Raw genomic sequence first — 18,945 nt, 5'->3', positions numbered from 1 at the left:
AATAGTAAAGCAGGTTAGAAAAACAATTACCTAAAACAGAGGAATTATTGTAAAGCAGTAAGAAATGTGTTAAGTGTTTCCGTGTTGCAATGCTTTTGAGAAATGTATAAGAATGCGTGCTTGGATAATGAAGGTTGTTCAGAACTTGCAATGCTAAGCCATGGGCTCGCTTTCTGAACCTGGCTGCCAAATAAACTTTTCCTGTATCCTGAGAAGTCTAAAGCCTGTCATTTTCTGCAACAATTGAGTCTGTCATCTGCACCTCTATAACTGTCCCGGTTTGGTTCTGCAACCCAACAAGACAGACGGAGACTTCAGAGGATGATTAGAACTGCAGGAAAAAACCAATTACTACCACCTGCCTTCCATTGAGGACCTGCACACTGCACGAGTCAAAAAGAGGGCTGTGAAAATATTTAGAGACCCCCTCGCATCCTGGACACAAATTGTTTCAACTCCTACCCTCAAAACGACACTATAGGGCACTGCACACCAAGACAACTAGATATAGTGACAGTTTTTTTCCCTCTGTCATTCTGCTAAACAAATAATTCTCTCAACACTATCAAACTATTCATTAAGGCTGCATGCACTACTTCTATTACTATTCGTCTTCTCATCGTTCTATCATCGCCTCCCAAACTTTGCTGCTTGCATCCTTATCATTAATACTGATATTGATTGTTTCCTGATTGCTTATTTGGATCCTATGACTATCATGAAGTGTATAATAACTTGTATTTTATGTACAGAGAGCATATGCACCAAAGACAAATTCCTTGTGGGTCCAATCACACTTGGCCAATAAAGAATTAAATTCATTTCTTATTTTCTTATTCTATTCTATAGATATCTGATGCAAACTACAGTGACATCAGAACGTGTACAGGACAGGCGTTTATATACATTTGTCAAAGAAATGGGTGCATAATTATAGGAACAAGAATAGCTCTCACAGCTATATTTGCAGGCGTAAATCTGAACTGCAGAGAAAAAGCTTCAAAAATAGCCAGTGAAATTGGAAATCAAATCTAATTTTCTGTCTGTCCATCCTTTGGAAAGTCAAGGTTCCAAGATTTAATTTCATTATAGTGAGTTTCTTGAGCCAAAATAGGATAAAAAGGAGGTTTTAGTGACTTGACTGGTTTCCTTGAATGGCATTTTTTATTGTTTTAGCCTTCTTGGAACATGCATATGCAAAGATGTGCATGATGTACATTAATTTTTAATGTATTAAAATAAATGATGCGCATGAAACGTGCAACTCTCTTTAATTGAGGATTTAAATAAAAGATTCTCCAAGATGAGGCTTTTATTTCTGCTAAAGAGGGCCAAGCAAGTAACAAGGAAGCTGCTTTGTTTGTTTCCCCCCATGGCGTAGAAGGCATGAGTTGAAAACTGCACCTGTCCAAGGAAAAAAAAAATAAAATAACTCATTTTTATATTTGTCTTTTAATGAGATATTATTTCGGGGGGGGGGGGGCGGTGTTGGAAGATGGCGGCACCTCTAATTTAAATAAAAAGAAGAAGAGAAACCGTTTCATCCAATCAACGCAGGAGTCTGGTTGGACCTTTTTTAAAAAAAAAAATCAAACAGGAGACCCAACACCTCTCTATTCCTCGGATTGGGCGGAGCCGCAGCCAATCAGAAAGCTCGGCCTGGTTCTTTCCCTCCAGTTGCCTGACGCCCGCTCAAATAGACACGACGCAGGGCCCCGCGCGCGCCCGGAGTCCCCAGCGCGCATGCGCCAGAGCTTTTTAAAAAAAAAAGAAGCGAGCCAAGCCTTTCAAAAAACACACCACGAGCGGAAAGACATTTCCCGCGACGGTTGCCTTTTCAAAGAGACGATATTCTTATTTATTATATTAGCGAACAGGGAGGGGAGAGAGGGAAAGAAAAAGAAATCGGCCCCCTCCGTTTAAAAGTCGAAACGTGACAGAAAAGGGGGAAATTCTTTTTTTCAAAAAAGAAAAAGCGGGGTTTCCCGCGCATGCGCGTATCGGGCATAGAGGCGCGCGGCTTGCGCGGGCGACCCTTTTTTCTTTCCTCGGCCGGGCCTTTCCTCTCACTCCCATTCGCTCGCTCGCCTCAACCACCTCCCCCCGCCCATCCGCGCTTGCGCATCCTCCTCCTCCCCTTCGCGCGCGCCCCATTTTCTTTCCTCGGCCGGCCTTTCCTCTCACTCCATTCGCTCGCTCGCTTCCCCCCCTTCAACCTCCCCCCCCACCGTCCGCGCTTGCGCATTAGCCTCCCGCAGCTTCGCGCGCGCCAGAGAAAAGAAAAGAAAAAAGAGGCGGGAGGGCGGGGGGGGGAAGAGCTCGCGCAGGCGCAGACGTGGTATTTTCTCCCCCCCGCCCTCTCTCTCTCCTCGCTGCGCAAAGGGTGTAGCCGCCGGGCGGCGCGGGTCCTCCTGCCTGGCGCGCGGCGGCAGTGCTGCCCGCGCAGGCGCGTTGGCGTCGGGGAGCGCGCCCCGCCCCCCTTCCCTCATCCGCGGAGCGCGCGCGCCATGGACGTGAAGCGGCTGAAGGTGACGGAGCTGCGGGCCGAGCTCGGGCGGCGGGGCCTGGATTCGCGAGGCCTCAAACTCGACCTGGTCCAGCGGCTCCAGGAGGCTCTCGACGCCGAGATGCTGGCCGCCGGGCCTGAAAGAAGCGGGCGCCGAGCCCGGGGCGGGCGGGAGGCGGCGGGCAGAGCCTGACCAGGGCCCGCTTGGGGGTTGAGGGGGACGACGACGACGAGGAGGAGGAAGAGGAGGAGGGAGGAAGAGGAAGAAGAGGAGGAAGACGAGGAGGAGGAAGACGAGGAGGCGCTGCTGGCCGACGAGGAGGAGCAGCCCCCGCAGCAGCCTGAGGCGGCGTCCGCGGCCAGGCGGCGGCGGCGGGCGCGGCGTCCGGCGGCGAGCAGGCCCCAAACCGAGCCCGCGGAAGGCCCCGCGCAGCCCGAGGGGTCAACGGCGCCCAGCCGGCCGCGGAAGCCAGCGAGGAGGCCTCGGGGGAGCCGGCGGCGGCGGCGGCGGCGGCGGGTGGTTCGGCGGGAGGAGAGCCGAGCAGGGCGGCGACCAGGAAGTAAGGATGGCGGTGTGGCGGTGATGGTGGCTGAGTCTCCCTCCGTCTTTTTTCTTTTCTTTCTTTCCTTCCTTCCTTCTCCCTTTTTCATTTTCCTTTCTGTTTGCCCTTCCATTTTGCCTTCCTACCTTCTTTTTTTCTTTTTCTTTCCTTCTTCCTTCCTTCTCCCTCCCTTTTCCATTTTCCTTTTTCATTCTCTCCTTTTTCTTTCTTTCTTACCTTCTTTCTTTCCATTTTCTTCTTGATTCCCTTCTAGTTTGTCTTCTTTCTTTTTCTTTTCTTTTCTTAACCCCTCCCCCCATCCTTATTGGGGGATGGGGAGGAATTGAATTGAATGCTTTATTGGGGCCAAGAGGCACACAAGGGATTGGCCCCAGGGGCAGAAGCTCCCAGGGTAATTGCAAGGCATCAAAGAAGGGTGGGTGGGTGAGGGTGAGGATATATGGAAATTTTGAACCTCTTAGACCTGAATATTTTGACTTTGCGAAAAATAATAATAATAACCCACCTTAATTGGAACTGCCTATATATTTAGGCATGTTACTTTTAACAGCTCTTAGGTCCTTGGTTAGCACTGGAATAGTTATGTTTTTACCTCTCCTGGACTGAATCGAAATGAGATTAAATTCAATGATGATGATAATATAATAATAAGTAAATAAATAAAAGAGATAATACTAAGTTACCCTAAGACTGTGAATCAAAGATTAATCAACAACAACAACAATAATGATTGATGATGATAATAAATAATGAATAAAAGATAATAATAATCAGATATCTTAAAACTTTTGGGTTAGGACTTGAACTGTGAAGTTTTTTAACAGTCCCGGGTTTGAATCAAATTGAAGATTAAATAATAATATAATATTAATAATATAAAATAAAAATATGATGATGAATCCAGGCTGAACAGTGGGCGGAGTGTGGTGTGTGGATTGTAATTAAATAATTAGAATAGATAAATAAAGCTGACATCCTGTGAGGATATTCGTAACCCCTTCAGACAATCCACATCTGCCTTTTGGGTCCTTGGGAAGGAGAGGCCGGGGAAAAAATATGCCAATCAGTCTGAACATCTGGCTTGACTGTACGATGAACCCTAATAACAAGGATAATGCTATCGATAATAACAATACCTCAAATAAAATGGGGGAAATAAAGAAAATAAAAGGCATAAATAGTAATATCACAGCCACATTCTGGGTTGGTATACACCATTAGACACCAGAATTACGAGAATTAATATTTAATGAGATAGAGAGACCGATAATCCTCCCCACCAGGTGCCCCTTTATTCATTCTCCCCTAGCCCTGCAGCTCCCACCTCCCCAGCCCACTCGGCTTCTCTTTTTTCTTCCCAAGGACCCATCCTCAGCAAGCTGGGTGTCAGCTGGCCTCGCTTTTTTTGGTCTTTATGGATTGTATAATAATAATAACAACCTGTTGGTGCCTCGTTCTCTCTCTCTTCTCCCTTCTGGCTGCTGCAGAGGCTTGGAGGAGTCCCTGGTTATGGATGGGCTCCTTGTGAGATCAGTGGGAGGTGGGCAGCATCTGTGTGTCCTGGCCACCTTGCAAACATCCAAATGGCCGTATTGTGTGGCATTTGGAGAAATCCCGCAAATCCCCCTCCCCCCCTCTTCTTCTTCAATGAAGAGGCTTGTTTTGTTGGAAATATGGTAATGGCATAGCTGGTGGGCTTTTGAGGTCCTTGGTAATAATCCCTAGAGGGTGCTTTTGGTACTAAGCAGGTTAAGAATTGGCTCTCATTTTTATTTATTTATCTGTCGGTTGGTTAGTTTGTTCGTTTGATTTTTGGCTTCTGGCAGTGAGTTAGCAAGAATTGGGCTACAGTTTTATTTATTTACCTGTCTGCTTGTATATTATTTATTTGCTATTTGGCTTCCCACAGTGAGCAGGCAGAGAATTGGGCATCAATTTGCTTTCCTCCTTTCTTGATTTTTTATCCTGCCTTTAATCACTTTATAAAATAACTCGAGGCAGCAAACATAGGTAAGACAAATTCCTTTCCCTGTTTTTTTCCCACCACAATTGCTCAGTGAGGTGGGTTGGGGTGAGAGAGAGGGACGTATTGGTTAGAAGCAGCCAAAGGGTATTGGGCATACTTAAAAGACTAGACATAGTTCTCTAGGCACAATGGTTGTGTTTAGTGACCATTTGAAGTTATGACGGCCCCGAAAAATGGATCCTGGCACTTGGGACCCATGTTGCAGCATCCACACGCTTTCAAGGGCATAACCAGCAAAATCGTGACCCAAATGACCCTGTCCTCTAGCTTGCCGAAAGATCATCAGGGTTATGTGATTCAACTGAAATTGAAGGCTCTAGTTGGTGACTAGAAAAATAGTAGTTGATTTTTGCCAACTATTGTTTTTTTGTAAATAGAAACAATGTTTGAAATCAGGGACATTGGTCTATGGAAGTCTTCCTCTACAAATGTACTAATGCTGTTGCGGTGTTTGTTAGTTTGTTTGTTGTTTTGCATCCTTAAAAGCAGTTGTAGCAGAATAATCTATACAGCATAACTTTATTTTTTTGAGGGGGGGGCTAAAGATAGGATTCCTTAGGACTGCTCCTATTTTTTATTTTGCAGGAAATTGCTTTGATAGGATATGCATGGAATAGATTTGTGTGAAATATGTTGTGAAGCACAGTTTTCGATATTGGTTTGTCACAAAGTGTGATCCCCATCAACTGGTTAGTGCCCCTCTCCCATTATTAGGGAATCCCAGAATCTCTAGATAAATTCCAGAATCCCTGGGTAGCATCAGTTGCCTTGGATGGTCTTGATTTGAAACATATTTTACCTTTCTTTCTCAATTAAGTTAAAAGGGCATAATTGTATAATATCACACCTTAAAGAAGGTCATGGGGTGGGTTAAAACTATCTGAATTTGAGGTGTGAGTAAAATCTATAATATTCCTCCTTGTTGGCAGACGCTGGATGGAGTACAATAAGTTAAAACAAAAACTCAATGTAAACAAACAAATATCTACAGAAATCATTCATAAACATCATAGGTATTAATAAAACTAAAGAAATTTAAGGATAGAATGTGCTCTACAATTTGTTTGGAATAAGGTTGAGTATCCTTGAATAATCCTGATGATACTGTATGAATCATTATAATTAAAGAAGAATTGTTACAATTTCAATTTATGTGCTTGTAGATAAGAAGTCTCGAATTGCCTGAACAGTTGCTCTATCCTTCCTTGCTAGTTGCAAGAAAATACTTAAAATATGTCTTGGGGTTTTAACCTTATAGGCTAGAACATTTTCTTTACATTCCCAACAGCCCTCTCTGTATTATTCCTCCTTTTTGCTTTGAGGGCGATGGTCATATGAGCAGTATAAACGTTTAAATAAGGCAGTAAGATTTGGTCTTGGAATGCAGTGCATATTTTAATTATCACGCTCTAACAATGTGTGAGGCGATATATCAGTTTTCACTACACGTCTGATGCATTGGCTAGGGTCTTTTGCAAGCAACTGAAGTGCTTCTTGTGCTCTGTTGAGATTTAATAAATAGCAAGTCCCAAATATAATATTTAATCAGTTTTTTCTAGCTGTTTATTTTTTTTAAGCTGCTCGTCCTTTAGTTCGTAAAATCGTTGGTCTCCAGACCCAGTGAGGACTTGGCTAATTACAGAACTTGAAATAAAATTTCACAGTTATCTGCAGGAAGCATACTAATGACATAATGAATTGCATAGCTAACTGCACAGGCCTGTTGAAGTTTAGATTGTACATATGGGATAAAGTCTTGGGGGATTTTAATCTACACAAGATTGATTTTCTGCATTCAGAAAGCTTTTGTAATATATAAGCATCCACATTAGTCTTTAAAATGTGGAGGCTTTTCCAGAAAGTATGAATAAGGGATAATGTACATACATTATCAATCATGCAGATGTTAAAAGGCCTTCCTCTGAGAGAATTATAGAAAGGCAGAACTCCGAAGTGGAAAATGAAACATGCCATTTGATTTCCTGCAATTGCATTGAGTGATAGGCACCCAAAGTAGACAGACGTGATGCGAGGCTTGTTCGTAATTATTTATTTATTGGGCACAAGGGATTTGTGCTACTCAAGAGTCTTAATCACCAGGTGAGGGTTATATTCTATATTTGAAATGGTCAAAAGGACTTACGTGTTTTCTCTATGTTTTTTTTCCCCTTCTTCCAACAAAATCTGCCTCTTCCCAGGAAATGAGGATGAGAAGGCAAAACAGGCTGGGCCGGACGGTGAACGCCACGGCCTCAAAGACAGCGCGATGAGAAGGAAGAGCACGGTCGTGCTTATTTTGAGTTTCGAGAGAAGCTTATAACAGCGGTGAGCTACGGATGGTTTGGGCTGGGAATTTAATCCGCGATGCCAGAGGAGCGAAACAGAAGCGCAACAGAGAATTTGGCGGGCAGGTTTTAGTGACTTAGAAGCAGAACAAAAAGCATCATCAAAGGTTTGCAACCATTGATAGCGATTGTTGTACCAGAGGGTGAGTGAGTGAGTGGCTGGTTCTCACCTTTCTGTGGAACACAGAATACATTGTATTGTGGAGTGGTGCAGTGGCCTAGAGGTGGAGCTCTCGCCTCACAATCAGGAGGCTGTGAGTTCAATCCTAAGTAGAGGAAGACATTTCTCTCGATTTCGCACAATGAGAATAGATCATCTGAATAAAACTCTGCATTGGCGACAGGAAGGCATCCAGCAGTAAACACTCAGCTCCATTCAGTTACCCAGACTCCACCCTGCAAGGGATTTGGGGGGTCGTTAAAAGATGATGACAGAATACACTATATCATAGTGATTGGGATTTTGGAATGTGGAACCAAGCAGACCCGGGTTGAAGCTGGCTTTAGTTTGTGGAAGCTCTTTGGTGAGCAGTTTTCTTATTTTGGCCTGTGGGGTACAGGTGGTCCTTGACTTAAAAACGGGGCAACATTCACTTTAACAAGCGCCTCACCTAGCAACAGAAATTTTGGAATGCATTGTGGGTCATAAGTCAAGGACTACCTGTATTCCAAAGAACAGAAGCCAGAACCTGGGGGGGGGGGGAGAGCAGAAGGTTGCTTTCTTTTTACACACCTTGTTTTTTTGGGGGGGGGGGGTGACGGTGAATTTTAAAGATGGTTTTCTCGGTTGTGCTTTTCAATACAGATCTAAGTCTCCACCGCCTCCAGAAGAGGAGGCCAAGACAGAGGATGACGAGACTCTCGTGATTCTGGACACATGTACGTATCGATTCTGCGCGCATGTCTCTAGGGGCAAAGATACCATGCAAGAGGAAATATGCATAACTCCAGACCACCAGGTGAACTCTCCATGCTGATCAAGGGTGCACCGGTGGCCTGAAGAAGATACCTTGTTTCCCCGAAAATAAGACAGTATCTTCTTTCTTTTTTAAAAAATATTTTTATTAAACAGTTTTTTTAAAAAGAATTTTTTTTACAATTTTCTTTGTACAACATTCCCACAATGTTTCATCTCTACATATACATTGCTAATTTCTAATTCCCTCATCTTCTTCATTAGTCTTTCCTTAAGCTTTACACCTATCCTCTAATTTGTACCACTCCATATATACCATATAATATTCTGTTTCTTCCTTTTATTTCTTTGGTGAGTCTGTCCATTTCTGCACACTATAACTTTCCTTATCACAATTTTCCTCTGTTGGCATGTTATTGTCCTTCCAGTTTTGCACCTGTATTATTCTAGCTATATTATAAGACAGGACCTTATTTTCTTTTGACCCCTGAAATAAGCCCTCGCCTATTTTCTGGGAGGTCCTCTTATTTTTGAGGTGAAGGAGTACGGTCACCTCATGGCTTGCTGCTGTGCTGCAATATTTCAGGGGAGGGCTTATTTTAACCGCATGCACTCAAAAGCCCCGATTGGGTTTATTATCCCTGGGAGGTCTTATTTTCAGGGAAACGGGTAATTGAAACCTGAAAGATCTGCGGTTTTATTTTAGTGGCCCCCTTGAGCAGAAGTCAAAACCAATCCTCGCTTCAATCATCCGATGCATAAGCGAGCCTGCAGCTTTATTCCTCATCGACGTATAATTCTGTGAAATCAGCGGAATTTGTTCTTGCTGAACAAAATGGGTTTTTTTTTAATATTTAATCTCCCGCTTCTGATTCCACAAGAAAAAAACAAAAAACGATGTAGTAAAACAATTGCAGGCCTCAACTCTTATTTTTGCTTGGCGCGGAGTTAGCCGAAACTCTGGTTTTCATCGTATCCCGCTTCCGTTTCTCACCCAGATACATGCGATCTCCACTTCAAAGCCACCAAGGACCGCTATAGGAGGGCAGCCCCTGTTTTCGGAGAAATTCCCCAATCTCTGGTCTGGGGCGAGAAGCACACACGGGTGAAAGGGGGCAAAGTCTGCTTCGAGGCGAAGGTGAGGAGGCTGGCAGTCTGCACTTTACAGTTTTGGGTCGCAGGTTGGGCCAATTGGGGGTACACTCCCATTTAATTTACGTGGCAGGATGTTTCTTCACTAGGAGTGGTGCTTACAGGTGGAGCTCTTGCCTCACAATCCGGAGGCTATGAATTCGATCCTAAGTAGAGTCAGATATTTCTCTCTCTCTGGGCACGATGACAATAGATTTGCTGCATAAAACTCTGCATTGGCGACAGGAAAGGCATCCGGCCATTAAAACACTCTGCTCCATTCAGTTGCTCCCGACTCCACCCAGCAAAGGATTATGGGGTCGTTAAATGGTGATAATGATGATGCGTCATCCTTAGGGAAAAGGCTGAAAATTGGTAGGAAAAAAACAGATTTACAGTTGCTTGAAAGATTTGGATAATGGGCATAAAGCAGCAGCATTTGGAATGGGTAGTCCTCCACTTACGACCACAAACGGGATCAGAATTTTCATTGCTGGCGGTTGTTAAGTGAGTTGATTTTCCAACCTTTTTGGCAGTTACTAAGCAAATCACTGCATTGTTAAGTGAGTCATGCCGTTAAGCTATTGACTTTGCTTGTCAAGACACCAGCTGAGAAGATTTGCAAATGGCAATCTTCACACGTAAGTGCGAGGACGGGTGGTAAGTCACTTTTCTCGGGTGCCACTGTAACTTTGAATGGTTGGTAAAAATGTTGGTAAGCCGAGGATTATCTGCGTTACAAATAAATTGACCAGGAAGCCAAGTTGCTTAAACTTCTGTTCACAGGGCACTTTTTAAAAATCAAAATCAAGTCTTGTAGAAGTAGGGAAATTGGCCAGGAAGGGAGATTCACATCTTCTCTAGGCCCATTTCCCACCTGGTGTTGTTTTGGCCTTTTCCCTTCACCTGTCTTAGGTGATACAAAACCTGCCACTCAAGGAAGGCTGCACAGAGACTCACCTACTTCGGGTCGGATGGTCTGTCGATCTCTCTCGTTCCCAGCTAGGTAAGTCGCCCTTCTAAAGTAACCTTCCAGGACAGCTCAGCTGATCCTTCCTGGGTTAGTAGTGAGGGGGAACCAGGAATTTTTTTGGGGGGGTGGTACCCACAGCACCCTCCTGAGTAAGCATATGCTGTCTCCTAGGTGAGGATGAGTTTTCTTACGGCTACGATGGAAGAGGGCTGAAGGCTGAAAATGGGCATTTGAAGAATTTGGCCAGACCTTTGGGGAGCAGGACGTGATCAGTTGCTTTGCTGTAAGTGCCGTGCAAGAAACTTGATTTGGGGGGGGTGTGTCTCTGGAGAAACCCCCCGTTTGGGGCACGAACCAGGGCTGCACAAGCAAACTTTGCTCTGTTCCTTGATCCGGTCCTCATTCAAGAAACCTGCCTGATTTTAAATGCCATCTTCAGCCTTTGCTCTAATCTCCTTAGAACGGCCCCATCTGTCCGCCTGGTTTGCTGGCCGCTCAGCAAAGCACTGCCGGTTCTGCTCGATTTGCCGCCGCCCCATTCCCCGTCCCAAACCCCCGCAGGACCGATACCTCCCCCCCCCCCCCGCTTCACACCTTCTGTCTCCTGCCTTGCAGAACTTCGAAAGTGAAGAGGTGGAGCTGGTCCTTCTCCAAGAATGGAGAGGACCTGGGCGTGGCCTTCCAATCAACAAGAATTGCTGGGGGACAAGGCCCTCCTGCCCCAGCATCCTGTGCAAGAATTGCGCCGTGGAGGCTCAACTTCGGCCAGAAGGACGAGCCCCTTTTTCCCGGTTCCTGAAGGCTACTGTTCATTCACGCTGTCCCTGTTGAGGAGCGTGTGCGCACACCCGGCACCCCCAAAGCTCCTGCAAATGTGAGGTAGCCTAAGTTTCTTTGTTTCGCTCCCTTTCCTCCCACCCCTTCCTATAAACAGCCTGTTAGATGGCTTCAGTCTTGGGGGGGATCAGCTGGCAGTTGTGTTCGCACTGCAGTTGCAGCTGCAAAAAGGTTGTCGTTTAAATCCGATCCCTAACATCGGTTTGCGTATCTTATTGGTCGGTAAGAACCTGCTTTAGGGAAGTTGCCTGATGAAGTTATAGGTCAGGAAGGCAATACAGGACGTGTATTTCCCATTTTTTAGTCGGATACAAATAATTTTTTTCTCCTTGGGCAGGGCGGTCCTCCGAACTTGGCAACTTTAAAACTGGCAGACTTCAACTCCCGGAATTAAAAAAAAAAAAACCCAGCCCGGCTGAGGAATTCTGGGATTTGAAGTCCTCAAGTCTTAAAAAGTTGCCACATTGTGAAGATCCCTGCCCCTGGGCATCCTCCCTCTTTCACGTTGGTGTGAGCATTGCTCTGTGTCCTCTGTTTAATCAATGGCAAGGAATGGGGAGTTTCCAAAAGGGAGAAGCTGTGTCTTGAACCTCAAGCTCCAGAAACTTTTTGTTTTCTTTTTCCCTTCGGAGTACCGATATTTGTAGCTCAGGGTTGAATTGTGGGGTCTGTAGTGCTTTCTGAGCTTGGTGGTTTGCTTGCAGACATTTCATGACCAACTAGGTAACATCATCAGTGCTAGAAGGCAGTGGGGTTTGTTCTCAGTGCCATTCAAAGGAGACAAATTAGAAATACATTTGGAAATTTCAGAACTGTACCAATAGAAGAGAATATTTGTAGCTCAGATTTTGAAACCGTAGAATCCTTGGTGCTCTCTGTTGCCTGGTGGTTTTCTGCAGACATTTCATGACCCAGCTAAGTAACATCATCCGTGTTAGGAGGGAATGGGTTTAGTATCTCTTTATATACAGATGGCTTGCTTTGTCGGGATGATGGGGTTACCTAGTTGGCTCATGAAACTTTTGCAAGCAACAACAAGGATGGCAGTTCAAATCCCAAGTACAGGTCTCCTGCATGAGCAAGGGGTTGGACTGGATGACCTCCAAGCTCCCTTCCAACTCTGTTACTTCAGAAACACCAAGGACTGCACAATTCTAAGATCTCTTAATTCTCTAAGCAAAGAACGGAAATGCTACCCTGGTTTGTTAGAGCTTTGATTCCCACAGTGGCCACTCATCAGTGCCCCCCGAGAAGACCACAAAAGCACCCCAAAACAGTTGAGGCTTCCGCCCTCTGCTTCTAAAGGCCTTGAGGAAAAAAGTCATTAGTGACTAGCAGCCACTGACAGCCACATGAGCGGAATCACTGCAGACCTCTTTTAAAAGCCAGGCATGCTACCAGTCCTCGGGATACCTCACAATAGGCAAACCGCTGCTATTCTTAATGGGCATTCAGGGGCCAGCAGCTTTTTCGGCAGCGCAAAGCTCTCCTTGAGTGCATCTCTCTGCTAATGGATTGGTTAAAGGCAGCAAATATTTCTGGCTACCGTTACCTTAGTTTCCCTTTTATCTTTTTTTTCCTTCGGAGAGAGGTATTGAAGGTATCCCCGTAATCTTAATAGCGTTTTGGCAGCTCCTCCTCCTGCAGAGGCCTCGGATGGACGGCGTTGCTTACTCTCTCTCTCTCTCTCTCTCTCGTCTTCCTGAACCAGGTTCTACTGATGGTTTGGGCTACCAGGATGTGGGAAAACGTTTTGGCCCAGAAGCACACCCAGGAGAATCAGGACAAGCGTTTCAACGTCTTGGGAACCGACAACATCCTGTACCAAATGAAGGTTAAAATAAAAGAAAGAAAGAAAAAAAAGACGGGTGCCCCTAACTAGCAGCTGCCAGGAGTTCGGACCACAATTGAGCTCCAGATTTCCACTGTTAAGCGAGACAGTTGTTAACTGCCACTTTTGCCCCGTTTTACAACCTTTCTTGCTGCGGTTGTTAAGGGCATCCCTGCAGTTGAGTTAGCAACGCGGTTGTTAAGCGAATCTGGCTTCCCTGTTGACTTTTATGTGTCCGAAGGTCGCAAAAGGGGATCACGTGACAACACCCCCCTCCCCCCCCCGTTAACACTGCATCCGTCATAAATATGAACCAGTTGCTGAGCATCTGGATTTTGATCTATGTGACCATGAGGATGGTGCAGGGGTCGGGAAAAAAAGTCACTTTTTTCCAGTGCCGTAACTTTGATCGGTCACTAAATAAACTGTTGTAAGTCGAGGATGAAGAGCAATTAAGGAAATTACGGTTAACTGACAGGAGATGTCCCATAGGCCTCTCATCCTTCTGACCTTCATCAAATAAACCCAATCCGATCTGGTGATACGTAACATCCAAAATTTTGAGCAGGAACTGCTCCTGATTTGACCCCTCCCCTGACCTTTTCTCAAATGTGGGGGGTTTCTCCCTCCTTTAATCTTTCTGCTCTCCCACCCCCCCCTCCCCAATTTCCTTGCCAGACAAAAGGCCCCATGGTTGAAGAGCCGCTGCCTATCGAAGCTTGCGATTCGCTGCTCCAGCAAGCTGCCCGTTGCGTGAGCAAACTGTCCAGATCGCACCCCGGACAAAGAGAAATTTTATTCTTGATCAGGTAATCTTATTTTTGTTTCTCACCTCCACAAGAGATTCTGAACCAGCAAAAGTGACGGTGCAATTTTTTTGACCCCTGCAGCTCGGTTACACATAACAAATAACCAAACACTTCTTTGTTTTTATCCTGGTTTCTTGAACAGACCCACATTTGGCATGGCTCAAATAAATGCTAAGCTAAGCCACGCCTGCCATCCTATGATCTAGCCTCCTGTGTGAACTCACAAGTGGGTAAATTTTGACTTCACACTACTTGTTTTTTTTAATTGTTGGTGTTCTTTTGCTAGAGAGACGCAGGCAGCTTCAAAAGCCAAATGATTATTGTCTAGGTAGTCCTCAAGTTATGGCCTTATAGGAGCCTGTCTCTTACAAGAGCCAAGGTGGCGCAGTGGTTAGGGTGCAGTACTGCAGGCCACTTCAGCTGACTGTTAGCTGCAGTTCGGCGGTTCAAATCTCACCGGCTCAAGGTTGACTCAGCCTTCCATCCTTCTGAGGTGGGTAAAATGAGGACCCAGATTGTTGTTGGGGGCAATATGCTGACTCTGTAAACAGCTTAGAGAGGGCTGAAAGCCCTACGAAGCGGTATATAAGTCTAACTGCTATTGCTATTGCTATTAGGGTCGTAAAATGGCTCAAGGATGTGACTGACCCGGTTTTACGTCTTTGAGCCAGTTTTAAGCAAACGCTGTGCCTCCTAAGCGGTTTACAGAGTCCAGCCTCTTGCCCCCAACAATCTGGGTCCTCATTTACTCACATTAGAAGGACGGGAAGGCTGAATCAACCTTGATCAAACTCCTGGCTGGGCCTACAGTGCTGCATTCTAACCCCCCACGCCCACCATGGGAGCTGTTCCTCAGCATCTCTGGAGGTGCTTCGTTGTGTGCGGTCCAGGTGACACGGCTGCTTTCCCTGGGGAGGCCACCTCGGCCTTTCTGAAGCCCCTTTCCCCCCCCCTCCCTCCCTAGTGCAACGTCTACAATTCTGGCCAGCGGAGGAAACTGCTGCCTTTCAAAGGCTTCCTTCGCAAAGTGGTGGTGCTAGTGCCCAACGAGGAAGATTGGGTGGACAGGCTGCAGCAGAGGGAGAAAGCCGAAGGGGGAGAACGTGCCGGAATCGGTGATGCTGGAAATGAAAGGTACGGCCCGTTCAAAAGCCCAGACTTGGTGCGGGGTGGGACATTCATTTTTTTTGCGGGGGGGATTAAGGCTGGGGGACCTTCTCATCTCTTTGGTCTTCTGCATCCCTCCATCCCAGCCAACTTCTCCCTTCCGGACAAATGTGACTACATCGACGAAGTCCTCTTTCAAGAGTTGGCGAAAGAAGAAGCCCAGCCTCTGGTCACTAAGTACAAGGAAGAGGCCGGAAGCTCCTCCCACCCTCCGAGAAACGGACGAACCGTCGGAACAACCGGAACAAACGCAACCGCCAGAATCGCAACCGCGGCCAGGGATACGGTGAGGCGGGGCAAGACAGGCTGCGGGGAGGGTTTCTCCTCGGTTGGCTGAGTGGCTCGGAGCTTGTTCAGATCTTCGGAAGAATCCTGGGCACCTTTCAAGAATGTCTAGGGCAGTGTTTCTCAACCTTGGCAACTGGCTGGGGAATTCTGGGAGTTGAAGTCCAGACATCTTCAGGTTGCCAAGGTTGAGAAACACTGGTCTAGGGAAGGCCAAGTTACTGCAGGGCAACTCAACACTGCTTTAATTGTTTTGTCCAGTTATTATTTCTTGAAATTAATTTAGTTTTGTGTTTGTTGTATTGTCCCGTGGCGAGTTGACCCATTCAGCTTTTCAGAGCCGTGGATTATGGTTCTCCTGGCTCCGTGCTTGCTTCTTGGCACTTATAAATTGATTTTTTTTTCTTCTTTCTCTGACATTTCTGCTGGCTTGGGAGAAGAACAAAGGGGAATTTGGAGGGGCTCACATGATGGGATCCAGTTGTGGGGTTGCTTAGTGCCCTCAGATCTTGGTGGCTTTCTTGCAGACGTTTCATTACCCAACCAAGTAACCTCATCAGTGCTAAAAGGGAGAGGGGTTTGTGGAGAGGAGGAGGAGGAGGATCATATGGGGTCCTTGATGCTCTCTGAGCTTGCTTGTCCTTGACAGACAGTTCATTACCTAAGTAGGGTAACATCATCAACGCTAGAAGGGAGGACATTTGCAGCAAACCCCATTCATGGTTTATGGTTTATTATTTATAGGCCGCCCTTTTCCCTGAGGGGACTCAGGGCAGCTTACAATTTATGGGGAGGGGATACAAGACAGTAAGACCATAAAACAACACGTAAGTAAAATAGAACACAACATTCATTCATCATTCGTGTGGGGACGGATTACAATCTTTATCCCCAGGCCTGACGGGATAGCCAGGTCTTAAGGGCTGTGCGGAAGGTCTGGACGGTGGTGAGGGTACGAATCTCCATGGGGAGATCGTTCCAAAGGGTCGGAGCTACTACTGAAAAGGCTCTCCTACGCGTAGTTGCCAGTCGACACTGACTGGCGGATGGAACTCGGAGGAGGCCTAGTCTGTGTGATCTAATAGGTCGCGAGGAGGTAATTGGCAGGAGGCGGTCTCTCAAGTACCCAGATCCACTACCATGAAGGGCTTTGTGGGTGGTAAGTAGCACCTTGAAGCGCACCCGGAGATCAACAGGTAGCCAGCGCAGCTCGCGGAGGATAGGTGTTATGTGGGCGAACCGTGGTGCACCCACAATCACTCGCGCGGCCGCATTCTGGACTAGCTGAAGTCGCCGGATGCTCTTCAAGGGCAGCCCCATGTAGAGCACGTTGCAGTATTCAGCTACGATCTCGGACTTCATCAGAAATCTGGATGGATTCACCCAGCCAAAACTGTAGTCTTAACTCTCACTTTCTCTCCTGCTTTTCCCAGTTGGAGGAGGTCAGCGCCGGGGTTACAACAATCGAGCCTATGGACAGCAGCAGTACTGGGGGCAACCTGGAAACCGAGGCGTAAGTGCATCTTCTATTTTTGTGGGTCGTCGCACAAGTCATCCCTTTGTTCAGACTGGATCTGGCCTTTCTAGCCACCTCTCGAGTCCTACGCAAGGACGGGGGTCAGGCAGATGTGGACGTTTGATGGTTTTAAAGGTCTCGTCGCAGGATATGTTTGTTCCAGTCAATTGTTTGCAATTGACGGGTGTTGAATTGTCAATGCCGCTGAGTGTTCAGGTGGTTTTGCAGTTGCACCCATGGTGTTTAATGCTATGGTTGCTTATTATAATTCATTTATTTTTATGCTTCCCATGTCACCGATAATGACAAATCTGGCTGTCTTTCTTTCCCACATTGATAAAGGTGTTTTTCAAAAGAGACAGCACTGTTTCTTTAAAAAAAAAATTAAAAATATATATTTTCTGTTGCTTATGAAGATCGTCCGGCGGTGTGTGTGTGTGTTGCTTGCTTTTAACCTTCTTGGAAGTTTTTTAAACATGTGAATGTAGAAGTCTTCTTTGGGAGTTCAACAGCGGCCCTTGCCAGCCGAATCGCAATAAATAGCAATAGGCCTTGAGCTAGTCAGGATCGAACTGCTGGCAGTGAGCAGCATTAGTCTGAAATGCTGTATTCCAACAGGAAGGAAGGGAGAAGACAGCAATAGCCCTTAGACTTATATACCGCTTCACAGTGATTTATATCCCCTCTTTGATCGGTTTATAGAATCAGCCTCTTGCCCCCAATAATCCAGGTCCTCATTTTACCAACCTCAGAAGGCTGAGTTACCGGTCAGGATCGAACTCCCCGGCAGTTGCATTCTGCATTCTAACCGTTGCACCACCATAGCTTTAAAAGAATTATGAGACCATTAATTCTCTCTCCCTCCCCCCCCCCCCCCCCCCCCCCCCCCAAAATTAGTTCTAGGGCAGCAGCCCTCCAACCTTTCGGACTCCAGGGATCAGTTCCATAGAGAAGGATTTTCCATGGGCCAGAGAGGCAGTGTTTTCCGGTGCCGCCTGCATCCCACAGATGGGGCTTCGCTTGTTTTGGGCATTCCAGTTTCTGGCATGCCCATAGGTGGGTGGTGGGGTTAGGGACCCCTATTCTAGAGGATGCAAATGCCAAAGGAGTTTGGAAACAGAAGCCTTGGTACCTTTCATGGTCTAAGGAAGGTGCTTAGAAACTCAGGGCAGTGACGTTTGAGCAAGCCATGGTCTACGATTGAGGCTTCTGACCCAGTGGCGCTCGGGCATCGATGCTTCTAACCGACATCTTTTAACCCCACAGGGTTATCGCAACTTCTACGACAACTACAGAGGCAGGGGATTACAACCGCTTCTACGGCGCGATTACGACTACAACAGATACCGGGACTACTACAGGGACTACAACCGAGAGGTAAGAGGTTGTAAAAAAGAAAAAAAAAATACTTCCAGGGCAGAGTTACAAGTAGTCCTCGACGTACGACCATAATGTTTTGTGCGTGTGTCAGTCCTTAAGTTGCCGCTAACCCTTCCAACAAGGATTTGACTACAGGCAGTGCTGAATTATGACCACAGTTGAGCCCAAATTCCCACTGCTAAGTGAGACAGTTAAGTGAGCTTTGCCTCATTTTACGACCCCATGGGCCCCACGATCAAAACTCAATTGATCACGGGACCATGGGGTCCCATAGATGCGAGTCAAGCTCAATTGACTCACATCTACGATGGTCGCAGCATCAAGTGATCCCATTTTGAGACCTTCTGACCAGCAAGAATCATAGGGCAGCCAGATTTCACCGAACGAGCAGTTTGACTAATTTGAACAACTTTGGTGATTCTATTAAACAACCGTGGCAAGAAGTTCGTAAAAATGGGGCAAACTCATTTAACAAATGTTTCACTTAGCAACAGAAATTTGGGCCTCCATAGGTCTAGGACTAGGGCTCAGTCGCTGAGTTTGTCAATCAGAAAGGTTGGCGGTTAGAATCCTGAGCTCCATGTAACGGAGTGAGCTCCTGTTAACTTGTCCCAGCTTCTGCCAACCTAGCAGTTCGAAAGCATGTTAAAAAATGCAAGT

General features: G+C 46.3%; 1 protein-coding gene across 1 annotated transcript; it reads left to right on the top strand.

Annotated features, from left to right (window-relative positions):
* Window positions 1-2,346: 2,346 nt before the first annotated feature.
* On the top strand, window positions 2,347-18,395 carry HNRNPUL2 (heterogeneous nuclear ribonucleoprotein U like 2). Its single transcript, XM_032234291.1, is given in 29 exon segments — window positions 2,347-2,645; window positions 2,647-2,716; window positions 2,767-2,921; window positions 2,984-3,066; window positions 5,363-5,418; window positions 7,294-7,344; window positions 7,347-7,420; window positions 7,537-7,547; window positions 8,246-8,319; window positions 9,355-9,395; window positions 9,397-9,460; window positions 9,463-9,494; window positions 10,403-10,493; window positions 10,632-10,685; window positions 10,688-10,743; window positions 11,076-11,102; window positions 11,104-11,140; window positions 11,143-11,213; window positions 11,215-11,339; window positions 13,009-13,055; window positions 13,058-13,131; window positions 13,807-13,888; window positions 13,891-13,937; window positions 14,902-15,030; window positions 15,032-15,071; window positions 15,191-15,292; window positions 15,295-15,390; window positions 16,823-16,902; window positions 18,172-18,395. Coding segments are annotated over 29 exon segments (2,193 nt in total). The 5' UTR covers window positions 2,347-2,507; the 3' UTR covers window positions 18,358-18,395.
* The last annotated feature ends 550 nt before the right edge of the window (window positions 18,396-18,945 follow it).

The sequence above is a fragment of the Thamnophis elegans genome, chromosome 17, assembly GCF_009769535.1.
Source record: "Thamnophis elegans isolate rThaEle1 chromosome 17, rThaEle1.pri, whole genome shotgun sequence".
In the NCBI taxonomy this organism is placed as follows: Eukaryota; Metazoa; Chordata; class Lepidosauria; order Squamata; family Colubridae; genus Thamnophis; species Thamnophis elegans.
Note: the sequence above shows the minus strand (reverse complement) of the source record. Positions and strands in the feature narration are given on the sequence as shown.